This window comes from Papilio polytes, unplaced genomic scaffold (genome assembly GCF_000836215.1).
Source record: "Papilio polytes unplaced genomic scaffold, Ppol_1.0 DF824381.1, whole genome shotgun sequence".
Classification (NCBI taxonomy): Eukaryota; Metazoa; Arthropoda; class Insecta; order Lepidoptera; family Papilionidae; genus Papilio; species Papilio polytes.
The window spans coordinates 910,878-930,396 of NW_013524823.1; the positions used below are offsets into that span (position 1 = coordinate 910,878).

Below are 19,519 nucleotides of genomic sequence, written 5' to 3' on the forward strand. Positions count from 1 at the left end.
TGAATATAATGCATGTTGAAGAATAATTTTAAAGTGAAAATTTATTGAGTGTTAAATGTTTAAAATTTTGCACAGTTGGCAATGTTGATTGGTTTCATTTATTTTTAATCTATGAATTTTTTCCTGATAAATGTAATTCTTAAATCTTTCTATATATTTTTGTATCTGTCTTATAATTCTTTTTTTATACTGTCTTATCTGAATTTGTTTGTACGTATCTTTTTTGAAGATAATGTATAAAAACATTTAGGTAATAAACCGTTGCCAATGTTTGTCGCCATTCAACATTGCCAAATGTACATAGTTTGTGTTTTAAATTTAATATTATTGTACCCATGTCTTGCACGTCTTAATATATTCCTAAAAGATTTTAGTTATTAATAGTTTAAGAATAACCTATAAGGCATCACGAAAATAGTATTGGAAGTATTGTTGGAACTATCTGTTATCAATTATAATTTAATTAAATGTAATTTACGGGCTTTTTGGCCAATTTAATGTGTCATCATATCAATTTATTAATTATTGAAATGTATTTGTTTTTTCTTTTATATTTATTAATATGAAGTTTAATGATTATTACCTCCGACTGACAAATGTAAATTTATATAAAAAAATGTAATGGCGACCCTGGGGTCAAAGCATAAACCAAGCATCACATTTATACTGGTCCTTAGTCTCAAACATCACAACTACTCACATTTTGTTATAGTGGTAAATAAATGTTACTCAAATGTGATGTATACATATTTCTTTTTTATTTTTCTTCTATTCTATACTCTATCTTTATATTGTTATTGTTTTTATATTAGAGATTAGACGGTTCGTGAATAATGTGGATGGTTGACGAACCCCGGGTAAGCAAATTTAAAGGTTTTAGAGTCGATGTATTAGCGTTGTAAGATGTGTGATCGTTTTAATTTTGTAGCAGATAGATATCCACCGTAATTTTTTTATATTAAACGTTTGATTGCGCACTAAATATTTGCGTACAGACCTGGCTGGGAAATTATGATTTTGGAAATTTTTTTGTAGATGTAAAATTGTATAATCTCAAATCTTATTGTAAATTTAATTTCGTTCTGAATCTTTGTTTTTTAAAGGCATGTTATTTAAAAGAAAATAATGATAAGGTAATTCGAATTTTAATGTATAAATGTGAAGTGTTTGATGATTTTTTTTAAATTTATTTGTTTGTAAAATTTTATTTATTTCCAGAATTATAATATGGCCAAAATAAATTGATTGAATTTATTTTTTTTATTTTTATTTTTTTTCCTTTCGTTTATTATATTTTTTCTATATTAAATAATAAAAAAAATATCAAAATGTATGAATGAAGGATTTTAATTTTTTTTATTTGAATTCTTTTTTTTTCTTTATTAGCATTCTTATTATTTCTATTCACCATACTGTGACTTTTACATGAGGGTAATGTTTTTGTAGGATATTTAAGTAAATAATAATATAATTTGTTCTGCCATTTGATACATATACTTCAATCTGAGTTATTCAGTCTGTTTTATTAGTTTTTACGAATTACTAGTTATTTATTTGAATTTCAATTGAATTTACATCACATTTTACTTACGGCGTTTTCCAAAGTGCCTTAATTTAGTCAACTTTTGTTCTGAGATTTAATGTACAATGACTGGTTTTGTGCCTTTGTGTAACGGTATTTTATGCAACTCAGACTTGATACGTCTTCCATGTACAATCAAAGTATTATATTCGCTACCCACTTTGATCACACATTGTAGCAAACTGACACCATGAGACTTATAATTTAGCGCGTACGTCTGTTGCAATTAAGATTTTCGATTTTATCGCATTGCCTGCGTTAAATAACTCAACGAAATGGGTAGGAAATAAATATCCTCGACTGCTACAGCTTTAAACCAATTGTTTGAAGTTTAGAAACATTAACTATTATCAATATTATTTTTTATAGCAAACCAAAAAATAAACTGCTAGCAGGCCCAAGAAAATATTGTTTAAAAGAAAGGTTATTTTCCAGCAGGGCCCAGCTATTTATATCTTCATTTGCTGAATTAACAAGTGGACTTTATTGAGGACACAAACAAGACAAAATACTATGTAATGTAATGTTATTACTAACGAAAACCAGTATGTAACACAATGCTAAAGTCAAAATAATAGAACAAGCAAAAAGTTTTATTATATCATAGTTAAGACGTTTATTTTTAAAGCACAAATCTTAAGTGTGCTAACACTTACTAGTTACATCATGTCCAGTGCTATAAAAATGCATTTGGAAAGCATTTTTGAAGAAAATTAAGGTAGTATTGTGTATATGTATATTAACAGAAGTAAAATGTATATAATAGTGTTAAAATTATTAACATTTAATATGTGAGGTCAGTGTCCTCTTGTATATTGGCCGTTTCAATCATTCTGGCGACTCAAACACCTACTTTGCAGTGTCCTTTACACGCTACAATGGACACTTGCGATGTTTCGAGTCGCCAATATGTTTGAAAATCATAAAGAGATGTATCAATTTTAGAATCTTTACAATTTTTCATAATCTTAACCGTGGGTTTCCAAAAAGTATATTTATTTAAAAACATACGTATGTATGACAAAGTTTTATTTAGGCATTACAATAGTGGAAACTCACGGCAACAATAAACTTTAGGATAGGGTGATTAATATATATTTTTACATAGATAAAGATGTGTTCAAGGAATTGTGTATTACAATAAAAATATGCTTTATATATTAGATTAATGCAATGACTATACAAATATCCCAAAATGTATTCTTTTATGTAGTAGATCCAATTTTTATCTAAATAATAGTCGTCCAAATATTGTACTTTGATGACATTGGAGATTTGTTAAATATGTTAGCATTTTAGAATTGCAACTTATTAATAATGCTATGGTGTCTGTAACTTTTATAAAATGTTGTTAAATCGCTAATAAATAATTAATTTGTGATAAAGCAAATTATGGAATTCTTAAGTGAACTTTTCTATGCTATCGTGTTAACTATTTAATGGAACGACAGAACTCGAGTGAATTTATATTATGAGTGATATTGGTAATAAAGTTTCAATATATGTTGTATACGTTTATTTAACGAACACTTAAATTAACATTAATATAGGTACAAGTTTATAAAAGTAACAAAATATATTTTCGATGCTTATCAAAAACTGTTAAAGTTTGTATAGTTCTTAAACTATGCATAACACTCAAAACAAAAATATACAAACTAAATTAGTATGAAAATCTATCTACAAAATACCATAACTATGTGTTTCAACTGAAGTGAATTTCGTATTGACTCGTATACGAGTATACAACTATACTTGTCTCTCTTTTTTTCAAAGATTATGCGAGAGATACCAATATATGTCATTACAAATGTCACTGAGTCGAAACTAATAGTTTAGTTAAACAAGGATATCTGAGCTAGTGAGGGGCGCTGCTGTTGGCGGTAAGCCTTTTTAGAAAATATGTAAAACCTAAGTATGCGTAGAAAATGGCAAACAACTTGACGAGACAGCTGTAGTACGAAAACACTGACCACTATAATTGACAGCCGATAAGACGTGGTATTTTGCGACTATTTGATTTTCGCCATCTTAGCTCTGTTGCGGTTGCTGGAGGAGTTGGAGTTGGAGTTTTACGAACTGGAACTGGTAATAGAGAAAGCATGAACTGTCATAACATTAACAAACGCGTTTGTCGGAACGAAGCATAAGCTTTCATTCACAAAGACCTATCCATTTATTTTGTAACACATTTATGACATTGAGCGGATGGCGCTAGTGAGCTGTTATTATTTAATTTCACTTATGTCCACTAAATCAGATATCATTGTCGGTCTGAAAAGAATAACTAAAAACAACTAAGACATGAAGTTAGAAGAATCATTATCTTATTTAGTACATCTAATGCTTTTAAAAACAAGTTCAAACTAAGAAGGGCTGATAAAGAATTTAGAGTAAATTAAACATATATCATTTTTTATATATTTTTCACAAACACTTTCTTCCAATTATAAAACACCTTACTACGCTAAGTATTTACAGTATCTTTCAAAAGGGAGAACAACGGATACAATCAGAGTTAAGCGGAGCCTAAGGGCATTTCTTGGTGTAAATTTAGTGTAGGAATATGTCCCTGAGGTCATTTAACAATCATAGGTGTGGCAGTTAGAACTGGATGCATCAATAACACGGAACATATTAAAAACAGTAATCATTCATGACAGTACACATGCCATAAATTAATTTTAAAGGTTTAAAGTGAACAAGGATATATTTTAATTAACAACATGCAATTCAGTGTTATAAGACATTGATGATAGTGAATATTTTAAAGATTCTTATTAAGTAGGCATTGAGTACAAAGAAAATCAAGGCAAAAGACAAACCAGCACTTACATTATTATTTTAACTTTACCTAAAAAAATCCGAATGCCGCATTCCAATTCTTTTATCACTTAACAATATAGTTACAATCATAAACTAATACATAAATATTATTTTACTTCACATAATTCCAACTCATTTACATCTTTGGTTAAATACCTAGTAAGGGTTGGTGATAACCTCAAACACATTTTTTACAATCATCGACTCCTGTCAGTAAATTATATTTGAATAATAAATAATAGTATTAAAGTCATTCATATTTTCACTTATTATGGTACTGGTACTTTACAATCATTTAAACTGTTTGAACGAAATGAAAAAACCAGAAAGCCTTATATGATGATTATAAATAATTGTGTTAAATAATTTGTAAAAACAAAAACATTATCGCCATTTGATTATTTAAACATTCTATTATACATCCATTCTTTCAAACTTTACAATGTATCACTTATAAATTTGACAATATCACTGCGAGTTGGTCCTTCGAATCGGACATCAATTTACTTAAAATTACACTAATTGGCAATGTTGTATGTGTTATTTGTACAGGTTATTGTGTAATGTATCAACGCACCGCGACTCCGTTTATTGTGACGACAGCGTTGGGTCCCGTGGGTTCGGGCTCGTATGCGGAATCAGTGTCGCTGCGTCTTCCGTACGCGATATTGTCGGCCACTCGCTCGCTGTACGGCGAGTCGTATACATTATCCGTCACGTGATCGTAGATATGACGCCCGTTCGTATCGTGTAGTGTGGCGTAGCTCATAACGGCCGCGTTTTGGTCTTCTTTCCTCTCCGCGCCTTCAATATTCTCTGTATTCTTCACAGGCATTGCTTTCCGACTGTAAAACAATATGGATATTATACAAAATGATATTTTTACAGCCAAAATAAGATTCAGATAATATAATCTAGTGAGTCAGTTCAATAATGATAGATTTTTATTGCTCGATAAAAAATCTAACATCATATTTAGCCCGTCAAGTCATTAACAAAAACTTAAAATTTTAACAATAAAATAAACCATAACACTAAACAGAAGCCACAAAGTATTGCCTGTTCACTTCATCGTTGTACGTCCCCACTGATGGTCGGAGCTTACCCTAAGTAAGGGGTGGCTAGGCCATTCCACCACATTTCAAATATGCAAATGGTAATGGCAAAAAGAATATTTAATTAAGGAAATTGAATCATTACTTACAGTCTTAAATAAATAAGAGCGAGCAGCATTAGCAAGAAGAGTACGATGCCACAGCCAACACCAACACTAAGTGGTAGAGCCCCGCTGTCTGTAGCTTCGTTGGTCGTTAGCTCACAACTTGGCTCATCTCCAGACCATTTGCCGTCGTCCAAACACTTCCTTAGGAACGGCCCCACTCGCTGGTACTGCGGCATGCAGTGGTACTCGATAGAACTTCCGAATAGTGTCGAACTGTTCGATATTATAATGCGACCATTCTCAATCGTCCCCGGTGACTTACAATCAATTGCTGTAACAATAACAAATCATAAATAATTACAGTTGCAATTTTAATTATTATAATTATCAGCTGCTATCATACCAGCTGAATTAAAAAAATATAGCTTATAACATAGCTTTTTAATGGTGCCAGTATTTTTGAAATCAGCCTAGTAGTTTTTGAGTTATTTCAATACATACAAAAATTCAAAAATCCGAATCTTTTCACTTTACATTAGTATAGATATTCAAAAAGCGAGATGGTTTCCCCATTTATAAATAATAAACAACATAGGTTTTGCCAATTTCTTCCTTATATAGCTCATTTTTCTTACCATCTTATTATCATGTTATAGTAAATGAAAGGGACGTCAATATGTAATAATAGAAATGTCGTGGCAATTAAATTCTAGTTGTGTTAATGTCTAGTTCTAGTCTATTAATTCTAGTTGTGTTTGATGAAACTGAAAGCCATAAAACAACAAAGTTATAAATTTACTCACGTATACAGACTGGCGGTGATCCGTTCCACACTCCCCTTGGCATGCACATTCTGGTCTGGTTGCCGCGGAGACTGTACCCACGCTCGCAGCGGTAGTGAGCCTCACTGCCAATACTGAGCGAGGATGTAACCACAACAAGTCCGGTGCTGCCTTTTATCTGGATCGATGGATCTGTGCATGTTATTTCTAAAAACAAATATTAAGATATTGAGTTTATGTCACTACTTACCTTTAAACTTTTCACAATAGATTAAAAAATACCAGGCAATAAAATATTGATATGAATTTTAAAAACATAGTCGTAGTTCCCACATGTTTTATTTAAATTTGTATCTTTAATTTTAATTCCTATCACTGCTGCATGTTAAGTCATAAACATTCACACTAATATTATAGTTGCCAAAGTTTAGATGGATGGATGGGTGTTTGTTAAAGTTTGTAGTTTGAACGGCTGAACAGATCTGGATGAGATTTGTCATAGATGTAGAACATAATCTGGAATAACTCATAGGCTACTTACTTTTGTTTGTTTTTTTATTCTCTTGCAAACAGAGTAGCGGATAAAAGCTAGTACACTTTTAGACTAATCATTTTGCTCAACAGGTGTATAAAATTAAACTCTGTTAAACTAAATTTGATCTATAATGTTATTTCATTAATTTCAATTACCTTTGCATACTGGAGGTTCAGAACTCCATGTTCCATTATCTTGACACAACCGTCTTGAAACACCATCAAGTTGCCAATGTTCATCACATTCATACAATGCTGCAGCCCCATAATATGTAGCATTAGTAGCCAGTGTCACTATACCATTCTGCAGTCGACCAGGATTGCCACAATCCACATCTAAAAATTATTTATATTTTATAAATTAAACAAAAAAGTCCTAATTAGGAAATAGTAAAGTCCTAAATAAGAGATTTTTTTATATTACATCATTAAGGTCGCAAACAAGCAAGCGGTCATTGAAATCACTGAAATGGGGATGCAACCACTGCCCATAGACATCCGCAATTGCAGATGCGTAGCCTACCCTTAATCAATGGAGGACGAGACTCACGTAAAGAGGATATTTTTACCTTCCTATACATCTCCTCCACTTTACTTCCCATTATTTCCTCTTAAGGGTGGAAAGGAAAAGGGACTAAAATTCGGTCAATATTCCATGCAATTGTGATTATTTTTGTATACTATAAAAATTAGCTCACCAGACAAGGCAGTGTTTTTTCTTAGTAGTTTTAGTTTTTTTTAGTACTTACATTGACAATGAGGTGTAACTCCACTCCATTGTCCATTATCCTCGCAAGTAGACAGGCTTTCTCCAATGACTTTGTAACCTCTCTCACAACGGTATTTAACGAGGGCACCAATGCGGTATGTATTGCCTGCATTTGTGCTGCCCACTGTGCGGATTAGTGTGCGTCCATGCATGCGGTCATTGCCTGTCACAGATACTATACTGTTCTCCGCTACTACAGGCTCTGGGCAGCGGATTTCTGTAAAAGGTAAATTAACATATTTATTAACAAAAACCCAATACATATTTGAGCCTCGTCAAGTTTTCTACAATAGAAATAAAGTGTTAGTCAAAATAAATGCCTGTAAAACAGTACGACTGCAAAAAATTAATTACTCTCTGTATCTTTGCCACTTATAGAATGGTTTTCAGTTGTTTATGACTTTTTTATCATTTATACACCAGCGTTGACCTCAATCGCACCTAGACCATAGTGAAGATGGGGTTGAAGAATGGCGCATGCTAGTTCATTAAGAACCTATTCACACTGCTCTCAATAGCACTCACATTATGACTAGACGGGAACACTAATGCCGACAACTTATTCCATGGTTGTTTGTAATGATAAAATTAATTACTCCCAAGAATTATACTGCTCAATGTAATAATTTTAACATGTCAGGAATTCATACCTTCACACCTGGGTGATGATTCACTCCATTGGTGATCCTCGGTGCAGATTCTACGTACAGGCCCCACTAGACGGTAGTTAGTAGTGCATGAGTACTGGATGATGCTGCCCAAATGTGTAGTGCCATTAAGTAGTTCTGCAGATCCATATGGCAGTGGCGGGAGCTTGCCGCAATCCACATCTATAACAATATTTAAGTTACAATCAAATTTCTCCCATCTTTCAAATTTGATGCACAATTTAAAGGTTTATTACTAGTGAGACATATGAAAGCATTGACTACCGTTCTGTTCAACAATCTGGCAAAACAATGTATTCTTGTCACTCAATCATTGCTAATGCTCTTATTCGCATTAAGCCAAGATTATTTTTCTCATCCATTAATAGCTTTAGAGGCATATATTCGCAGTTCTTCAAAGAGTATTTTTGTTTTCATCAATAAATTAATTTTTTAGGACGTGTACACGATATTCTTTTCTTTACAATTTTATTTTTAGGTAAAATGTTTGCGAGGTTATTTGCACTAAACATTGTTTACTTTTCTGTTGTTTCGGCCAAAACTCACTTTATTTGAAGTGTTCTAAAGTTTTTAAACTTACTTTTTTACGTTAGAAAGAAATTGACAGTGACAGTTGACAGTGATCTTTTGACTTTGACATCTGTCATCTGTTTCGTTTTTTAAGTTAAGGCCGCACACATTGTGCTTCTTTGGACAATTAGAACTACAATTTAACTGACAGTGAAAATTAAATACCTATTAATTAATATAAAAAAGACAAATGTATATAAAGATAAAATAAATGTAACAAAAAATAATACAATCTTATGACATATTTTTTTGGCCTAGAAAGAGAGGCGCTAGTGAGCCATAATGACAGCGCTAGCGAAAGCTACTGGGTATTTTGCGAAGGCTTATTGGAATGGAAATATGGTATATGTAATTTTATATTATGGGGTCAATCTTTTTCATCATACAGACTACAATACTGAACTTACATTCGCATTTCGGGGAGTCTCCAGACCATTCGCCGTCTTGTTGACAAATCAAACTAGACTCTCCAACTAACTTGTGACCGTGTTCGCAGTGGAAGTCGATAGTCGAATGCACATTGTAATCGTAAGCTTCCATGTAACCGCCAGCGGGAACTTCTGGATCAGCGCAAGTAATCACTGGAAATGTACAAAATATGTGCTTGAATAATTTTGTTAAGTCATTACCATGTTAATGCTAAGAGGCCTTTGGACGAAATTTTAACAGGCTTTTTGAGACTGTAATTCTCAAAACCTGTGGCGCCCGTTTTTGTCCAGTGCTTTGGACGGTCGCCCACGCCGTACCCTAAAACCCTGATTTGTTAAGTGACTATCTAGTGGTATGCCATATTGCAGAATCACATATACAATAATATACTGTTATGTATATTTTACACGAGAACGAGAATGTTGACAACAGTACGTTATAATTTAGTAATATGCTGTAATAAATATGCTGTAATTGCTGACATCTTAGGCAACAAAGATGTGTGTGTTTTCGCTTTAATATAATAGTATAGATGTAACTAAACGCTAAACAAAAGTAACGATATGTGGCTACCATAATGTAGTAATCGCTACGTAATATTTATTATACATTTCATTAAAGTATCTTTTTAATGGAAACATTTTTTCATTTTATTAACATCTCGACCTGAGAGTTTTATTTTAAAGACGGATTCCGGGAAATCGATTTTAATTAGAGCTTCCGCTGCGCTGCTTACAGGAGTTCGGGCTAATTACAATCTTTTTTACTAAGAAATAATATTGTCGCCGGAGTTTCAGAATTTTTCGATTCAGAAAGATTTCAATTTATTCGAAGTAGAAATGAACAAAATACAGTTTTAATTTTAGTTTATAAATACTTACGATCACAAGTCGGAATGTCATGGGACCACTTTCCATCCCTGTTGCATGTGAGAAATTCAGTCCCCGATAACCAGTAGTCGGCTTCGCAATTAAACTGCGCTATGGAGCCATATGTCGTGGTGCCGTTCAACAGTCTGAAGGAACCCTTATACAATTGTGCTGGTGTGCCGCAGTCCACATATTTGCAAGAAGGCGGTGTTCCTGCCCACGTACCGCCAAGCTTGCAAGTTACACTCTGCAAAAAAAATTACGTTTATAAAAGATACCGAGGTACAAATAGGTTGTGGCTAAGGTGCTTAATTTGCTTTCGCCAAGCGGTGAAGGCTAATAAAAATGACGAGATTAAAAACTTCATCACAAGATTCTTTGAAAAAAAAAATGATCGGAAAATTTGTTAAAAACCTGAGTTTGAAATAAGAATCTCTTCGGATTTTTTGAAGATAATTAAAGCGATCCTGATTACTGACCTTTAATGTAAATATCACCGTAATTCATTTTAACAGATTTTTATTCACAAACAAACAGATATATATAGATGTATAGCAACTTACCGGTGTACCGAACAATATGAATCCATTTTGGCAAGTGTAGGTTGCTAGAGAGCCGGCTTTGTGTCCACTGACTGTTACAGTAGCACCTGCCACCGGGGCTGGCTCTGGGCACCAGTCGAACAGACACTTCGGCGCTTGTCCGCTCCATACGCCTTCATCACTGCATTCCCTCGACGACTCACCGACGAGAGTGTGGTTCTCTTTGCAAGTGTACATGGCTCTTGCGCCATGAGTAGTGCGTCCGTCAATTAAAGACACGTCGCCATCTTGGATCGGGGTAAGACCACCGCAGTCGACATCTGGAAGTACATTATATACATTATATTGTTCTAATATTTTTTAAGTGTTAAGTTTAAATTACGAAGTAATTACAACAATTAGAAGCACCGTGGAGCTATTACTTAACTGCTATACTCAAAGTAGGTAATCGGTCCCCTCTATTGTGTCTCCCTTACTGATCAATTAAGCTAACTAATAATCAACCCAACCCATTAAGAGCTGTGTAGCTTGATTGCTACTGTTTTAACTATATGGAAGACTCTATTACTTACATTTACAACTAGGCGCTGTTCCGGACCAGAATCCGTCTTCCTTGCACTCTCTGGTCTTATCTCCAAGCAACATGTGACCTTCGGGACATTTGTAGGCGATATATTCGCCCACCAGGTAACTGTTTCCTTCAATTGTAGTATTCAATAGTTTATCTGGACTCCCACAAGATGGCGGTACTGGAGAAATAACATTGAGATTTTTACGTTTGTTTTAAATAAAATGTTTTTGTTCGCTTCTTTTATGATATCAGCCACAGTAAAAAAAACAAATTGGATTGAAAAAAATTGTTTAATATTTTAATCTGTATCCATGTAAGTATTTAAGCCTTGTTATACGATTACGTCCAAAATCAAAATGTATAACAAAATGGTTGCATGGGCTAAATTTGAGCAAAATTACATTCGCGAAAGTTCGCACTCGCGTAAGTGCTCAACCGCTAAGCATTAGTCGTGCAGTCAACATAGATCTTATTTAATCCACAGCCAGCTGGTACAAAACGCTACAGACGGGGTTTTATAGTAAAGGAATTCGCAAAGATTAAAATAAATAATATTATTAACTTATCACTAATACTTAATTCAATTAATAATAATAAAAGCAGCATTTATTGTACGAACATCTTTGTTCTAATGGTAAAATAAAAGACCTCACAAAAGGCAGGTGTGAAATAGAAATATTGGTGGCTTAAATACAATCCAGGTATGCTTTCTATCTTTTACACGATTTAGTTCCTTTACAAATAAAACACATAAAAACAATTTATACACAAGTATTTGAATAGAATGCAAGATCTTTTGATTAGTTTCTTGCAAATGAAGAAAATTTTACGCGACAATAAGGAATACCAACTGTTCAGCGTGTGTAACAGTTTTGCTTCTATCAAGTTACAATACTTTAGTTTTATTTTCCATCATCATCAGAACACAGAAGGAGTCAACGACGCCTTTGGACATCCGGAACTATCTTATTTCTAATAGGTCAGTATGTGTAAAAATTGATTTTTGTCCACGTATTTCCCAGTGGAAATCAGGTTTATACATTAATGTCGCGTTGCATCTCGCAGCGCATCAGAATAAAGTATAGATATGTACCTATGAAGGTGACACTCACGGTACTGGCAGATCCAGTGCAGATAGTCGAGGTTGCAGCCGACGTCGTTCCACAACCACGCGCGCCCACCGTCCAGCACCACGCAGTTCTGTTCACCATTGTAGTTGTTCGGCTGATCTTTGCCCCAAGTCGGTTTCGATACCAATTCACCTTTGTATCAAATTCGCACGTTACAACAAATACTTAGAATATTTTTAGTACAGCGTAATATATTGTTAGGTATACCTAATTTACGGTATTGTTAAGTATACCTTCAGGCAAAATACAAGAGTATCAAATACAAAGTTTAACTATATTACATGATACGATATTCGAACCTAAGTGAAAAGCAAATATAATTTTATTGTAAAAGCAAAGCAGTACCGAACTGGCTACTGCTCTACCTCACTGCTCTTATATGAAAGTAGTATTAAAGATTATAATAATTACCATCAACCCATCGCCATGTTCTCGAAGTGAGGCCCGGTTCTTTTTGAGCACCGATCCAGACCAATTGGGTCTTCAACTGTGCTTTGCGTCGTTCCAGTTCTTGTATTAAGTAACTTGACGTTGCACCCTAGAAAAATATTTGTATCTAAATAATACAATACAATAACACTGGCGAATTCTATTTTCATAATGTTAATTAGATCTGGAATATTTTTGTGATAAAAGCTTTAGTTCATAGAACAATAACATTTTATCGACCGTTATTTTATATTATACAATCAGTCGTACATTAATAATTCCTGATAGTATCCGCAAGTACTTAACCGAATGCAACTTAAAAGATACGATTAATTCTTAATTTATTGTGGACTTCGTTATACGTGCAAAGTAGGAGAGGATCGCTAGTATGTAATAGATAATTCGCTTGAGTATGTCACGTCTTAAACAATTATCGAATTGCATATGTCACGTAATGGTCCTGTTCGCTTTCAGATTAACAAACAGTAATTAGCATAGTTTAGTCTCCACCATGTTTCCGCTATTGTTTTAGGGATTTCCAGTGTGTTCAGTGATCGCGATGCCTTCAACTAAACGTAGTCTTATAACTATAGTAGTCTATAAGTACTAAGTTACAGTAATTTCTAACTGCAGGCTGTATTCCGCCTTTAAACTTATTAGGAATAATAGTGCGAATAGGAACTTTACAAGGTGTATACGCAAAAAGACGTTTACCGTCGGTTAAGGTATATTATTCACGATTTAAATAAAAATTTTATTATGTCAATCCGATATTACTCGCCAACGACTAAAAACTATAAGTTCAAAATTACTTATCTAATTTTACGTGTGTCAATTCATGCCATTGTATGTTTTGATCGTGTTGACGCTTTTGTTTTAGGAATGTTTGATGAAAATCTCAATCAGACTCAATAAATAACATTATCTTCCAGCTCTACATAGGTCGGCAAATATAATCTAGTATTTACACTTCAGGAATAAAAAAATCGCGCTATTTTAAAATACAAAACATTAAATATGCTGTAAAGATATTGCGTTGTTTCGTCGCTCAGCAAAGCTCGCAAAAGCCAAAGAGCGCTGAGCGCCTGACCTTTATGGTAAGTACGTGTCACGTACAGACAAGTGGACATCTGCTAATCCAATTGATTTGCATTCAAACATGCATACATACTCAACTCTATCAAATCAAATCTAATCTTGTTTCGATTACAATATATTGTTATGGATATAGTTGACGATCACGTAATATTGAATAGAAGAAAAACAAATTAAATCAACAAAATTTCACCATCATGAGATATTGAAAGATTCAAATCTAATAAACACTGTTTACAGAAATAGTTGAACAGAGCGGAAATCGAAAACTCGGTTCTCGTGGAGAGGCGTTTGCAGTTATGCTTTTGCAAAGGCAACTATTCAGTTGAACTTCATTCAATTTAATACATTTTCCATTGGAAGAGATAGTCAAAGGCAAACTACAACTGTCACAGAATTAATATTAGTTATTGACTAAATAATTTAGGAATATCTCTAACTAGTGGTTACAACCCTAAACCTAAAGTTTGTAAACTCTAGGGTGGCACTTTATATTTAATCGGAAATAAATATCAATAGCTAGGCTAACATTATATTTATAGAGAAAAATAGTCTTTCGAAAATACTTTTTTTAATTGACTAAGTTTAAATTAGATGATGAGATGATACAAACTTTAGATTGTGTATTCGAAGATTTCATCGAACATTTCGTAAAGTCCCTTCGGTCACTTTATCGTGAAAAAGTTTTGTTTTAAGGTATCGTCACAGAGCATTAAAATATATGCGTATTCACTAAAGGCGAGGGCTTGTTGGTACGATCGTTATTCTGTGATGTAAGTGTTTATGAGTTATGATACATCTTTTATGAGATCGATTTTTTACCTGAAAGCCATGAATGAGGTCACCGCCGTGAGATTGGCACTGCTTGCGCGCCTCATCGAAGGAGCCTCCCTTGGCCACATTAAACTCGTAGCAGTTACGAGAGAAAGCCGCAAGTTCAATGTCAGCGGAAGCACCAGCCGGCGCACATCGGTCGTTGGAAAACTCTACAAAAAATCAATGTTATATGAGATTTCTTACTGAGAAAAATATTTGTACTTAGTGCTTGCAACAGATTTTTATCAGTAAAATGACAAAGGTATGTGAGGACCTTTTACATACAAGCAGAATTATTTCACTAGCGTGAAAATACATGAGTTATTTTCAATTTTAATGTAATTTAATCTGAATAACCTTATAGTGTCTATTGTTTAATAGTCTATTGTTAAATTTGCGCTTAAATTGTCACAAATAACATTAACATGCACTAAACGTTTCCTCTCTCACAACTGAAGTTCATAAGAAAATTGCATTAAGTATGTATTTTACACTGCATTACACAGAATGTTACCTACTAAATCTCTGTTTGGAAGCGGAAATTATTCGCTGGAGCGGCTAAGTTTATTATGTTTCAATATTGTCGCATGCACTACCGTAATGTGTATTTTAATAAGTTTACAGCAAAGTTTACTGTATTTAGTATTTTATTTAATCTGTATTCTACAGTCTATGTTATGTATAAATGAAAAACTTTTTTATATCTTTATGTTTGTTTTCTATTTGTAAACCATTTTCCTGTTTGTGATTAAATATTGCTAAAGCATTCTTAGTATGGCTTAGGTTTCTGAATAATAAATTTAAGTAAAAAAATCTGGAACGTATGGTTTCAGCTAGTATTTTACAAACAACTAAAGCCTCAATTATACGCCTTAACGTGATCATTCGTTTGACAAATACGTTTAAACATTTTGTACCACTACAATATAAATAAAAATGTCTAGCGGAGAGCTTCCCCAGCAAAGTGTAAACAGGGATTAATTAGTACTGAGCGGAGGTTGACTTGTGTTACGGTACACAGATTACGGGCTCATTAAAATAGACGTTGCCGAGTATCTTTCACCATTAAGAAATGGACTATACAAAGAGTTGGCGTGGTACTCAATATGCAACTATTCTCGGGGATTATAAATAATAACATATGTGCATATAATAACGACATGTAAAATTTAAGAGTTTATATCAACGTATACTGGTTCATCATATTACACACTAACATCTCGGTGTCCCCGCTGCTCGTTTGCCCCCTTTCTTATAAAAAAAAAAAACGGAACAGAGCTGGAGCATACGCAGACAACTTGAAAATTCACTATTTGTTTTTATTTGACACAGGAGCATGCACGGGCTTGACAGATCCTGTTTATTTAAAGTCAAAGCTAACTTACATGCGAGTAACGAGCGAAATGAACAGATAGATATTGTCACATATTACATGCATTTGTGACTTCATTAAAAGTTTATAAGCTCATAGAGTTCACGAGCGTTAGGTTAGTTATTTTATTATAATTCCGGAACACTGGAAGGCAGCTTTAGAAAATCAAGCTGAACGTTCAAATAATTTTGCATTATTTTACAATGTTCAATGAAAATATAGTTATAAATAAAAATTAATTTCCAAATATGTTTGTCCCATTACATTTATAAAGCAATGTACTTCGTTTACTGTAGTGGAAAGATTTTGTTAAATTCAGTACTCCTAGTTTGTTAGATAAAGATTTGAAGCTTAAAATATGTATAGTTAAATTTATATTAAGTTTAATAAAACTGCATTGTTATTCAAAAATTTTCAACTATTAACAAGACCTGTTTGTCACAATGGTTAGTTCCATATTTAGGTAACGTGTATTTTAACAATAATTCAAAAAACATATTATTGGAATCACGAATACAAATAAAAACCAATCAAATCCAACAAATGGAGCTGCGTAATTAATCCTGTTGTAGTGGAATTTAAAAACCTCGATGAAAGCGGAAAGCCGAATCAATTTGTATATGTTCGGGTAAAGGATTTACTTTTTACATTTTACACAAATAAATACTTAAATTGTATATAAAAAAACGTTTTGAAATAAAACAGTAACTATCTAAAAATAGGTTTAAAATCACCAATATTGTAAAAAACATCATCCAAAGATGTGTGTAGTTCACAGTTCACAGGCGACATTAAGTAAAAGTAAGTCCTTTATGTATTGAAAGACAAGTAACTCCCAGAACACAAAGGTAAAATACACGTGTCGCGCGAATCTGTATAGGAGTTCTCACTGCTGAAACACATGTTTAAAAACATACTGGCATCACTTTCTTTCTCTTTGAAAAAAACAGAGACGTCAATATGTTTTATACTTGCCTTTCACAAACTATGTTGAAGTTTGAAACTCAAGGTACATTTGTGTTATACCATTGTTATTCGATCATGACATTGCACTCTAGACTAGCTTCGATCTCATTTAGCATGCATTACATGGGAGTAGGGAATGTGAGTTTGTGGGGGCGTGGGATGGTGCTCCAAAATATATTTGCGACACTATAATGACATGCATGCGAATATTGGTCATACAAATTCTAGGAAACGTAATTCTGAAAACCAATATTCAGATATCCATCTTGTCAACGGATCGCCGTATCAAACGAGAATATATCTCTGTTTATTGCAACAGGTTTTCTCGTTTGAGAAACCGCTTCAAACCAGAAATAACGTGGAACCTTAGGTCAATTAATATTTTCTTGAACATATTATGAGTTTCAAATAATAAAAAAAAACTTAAGACGAAGACAATGGAATACGCATTTCGTCATTGAATTTTTTCTACAACATGCCATGTCCGTTTAACAATGGGTGAAGTGAACTTATTCACAACGGGGGCTTACCTTCAGTAGTGAAGACTTCGACTTCGCATAGAGACAGGGAACCTTCAACTCCTACGAGCTGTAAGAACACATGCTGGCCGATTAGTGGTCGGGCACATGTGAACGTTTTTGTCACTCCTTCATCTGTAACAAAATGTTGGATTTAGGAACAAAGTACAAAGGCAAGCGATAAATCTCCTTTGGTAATATAATTTATTAGCGTTGTTGTTTTTTCTAGACTAGTTTTATTACGTCATTTAGATCAAGTACTCGTATAAAAACATTGGTCTTAGTAACTATCCAATCCGATGTAAAAAAATCGACAATATTTATAAATTTACTGATCTTATATATTAACAACTTTTGATTTGGATCAGTTTTTGGAATAAAGCAGTTTTTATTTTATAAACATAGCAGATTTCTTAATTACTGCCGCTATACAGATTACTAGGAAGGATGTCATCCGTCTTCGCGTTCAGAAACTTAAGCACATTTTCTTTTCATTTCCGGCTCACACTTTCACATGAGGTATTTCAGCATATGTACATAACATGTTAGATATTCATCAATTACATTTGAGTGACTTACACATACATCATCATCATCATCACCAGCTCACTTTATGTCCCACCGAGGGGCTCGGAGCCTACCCTAAGGTTACCCATACATAATTAATATAAATATGACAAACACAAAATATTATGAGCCTTACCATAAAATACTTGAATATTGTTTCAAATACATTTCAGTTTAAACATACGTAGGTATGTACTTCACCACTTTTGTACTGTGACTCTAGCGCCCAGCATCGATTTATGGGAAATTGTAGTTACTAAAGCACCATTATTCATAGGCTTTCGAAATATGATCTTGATTAAAAAATAATAAAATATCACTTGTATAGCAGTGAGGTTAAGATACAGTATTATGTCAAATCTTTGTGTATTAAAATATTTTTAATGGCCTCGAATCTACTTCGTGGATTGAAAACGATTGAAGCCTGATTTAATCTGTCAAAGTTAAAAATTAATCTAGCCAACCTTTTAAGTAAATAACAATGTTTTTGATAGTAACATAGTGTTAGAAAATTAAAACGTACGCCCGTGCGCTTTAATTTCTCCAGCTTTCATTTATTCGTTGGAAGCACAAAGAGCTTCGACGTTCGATTCAAACGGTGATTTTTCCGACGCTTTTGATCGTGAATTTCCTTTGACTTTAAAAAGTATCAAAGCATAAAATGACAAAGGCCCATGCACGAATTTATTGGAAACGCACTGCACAGGGTGACGCTCGCTCGTGTTCACCTCGGCAAAGGCGCACAAGGCGAACGAAATATGTATTAACAACGATATTCCATATCTGATATTGTAAAATTCAACAATGTTATGTTACCTATAGTAATGACAAAAAAAATTAACTACGTTTAAATAATCCCAGCCAACTAATTAACATCGATGTCTTGATATTTTTCAAATATATATTTGTTACATTATCTTAAGTAAAATCGGTTCCATTTCTCAATCCAATTATTATTTCATTTATGCGAGGATTTGAAAGTTATTTTGACGTCGCTTCGAGGTGTACTCACAAGTTAATCTAAATCTTTGCGAATTCTTTGATAACTTGTATGTAAATTGAATTAAACTAAAGATTGTCGATATTATCTACGTTTTAGTCGTTCGAAATAAAATTAAAATCAGTAAATAGCATTAGATACTGATCCTATTAAAAAGAAACTTTTTAAAAGAAATTTATATGCACAGATTTTTTAAGTCCATGCTTATTCCATCTTAGTTTAAATGTCGTCCGCAAACTTGCAATCGTTCGTTGTGGTCGTAGTTCCCGATTAGTTAGGACTCTAATTTTAAGTATTTCGAACGACTAGGCCGAACGCCCAC

The 19,519-nt window shown here is 33.3% G+C and overlaps 1 protein-coding gene across 1 annotated transcript; it reads right to left on the reverse strand.

Annotated features, from left to right (window-relative positions):
* Nucleotides 1-3,081: 3,081 nt before the first annotated feature.
* On the reverse strand, nucleotides 3,082-17,765 carry LOC106111850 (CUB and sushi domain-containing protein 1; the record flags this gene model as incomplete). Its single annotated transcript, XM_013294010.1, has 14 exons — nucleotides 3,082-5,253; nucleotides 5,613-5,901; nucleotides 6,374-6,559; nucleotides 7,043-7,222; nucleotides 7,636-7,872; nucleotides 8,306-8,485; nucleotides 9,301-9,474; nucleotides 10,204-10,438; nucleotides 10,755-11,053; nucleotides 11,306-11,482; nucleotides 12,417-12,566; nucleotides 12,846-12,972; nucleotides 14,781-14,944; nucleotides 17,643-17,765. Coding segments are annotated over 14 exons (2,798 nt in total), but the record flags the coding sequence as incomplete, so codon positions are not given.
* Nucleotides 17,766-19,519: the final 1,754 nt, after the last annotated feature.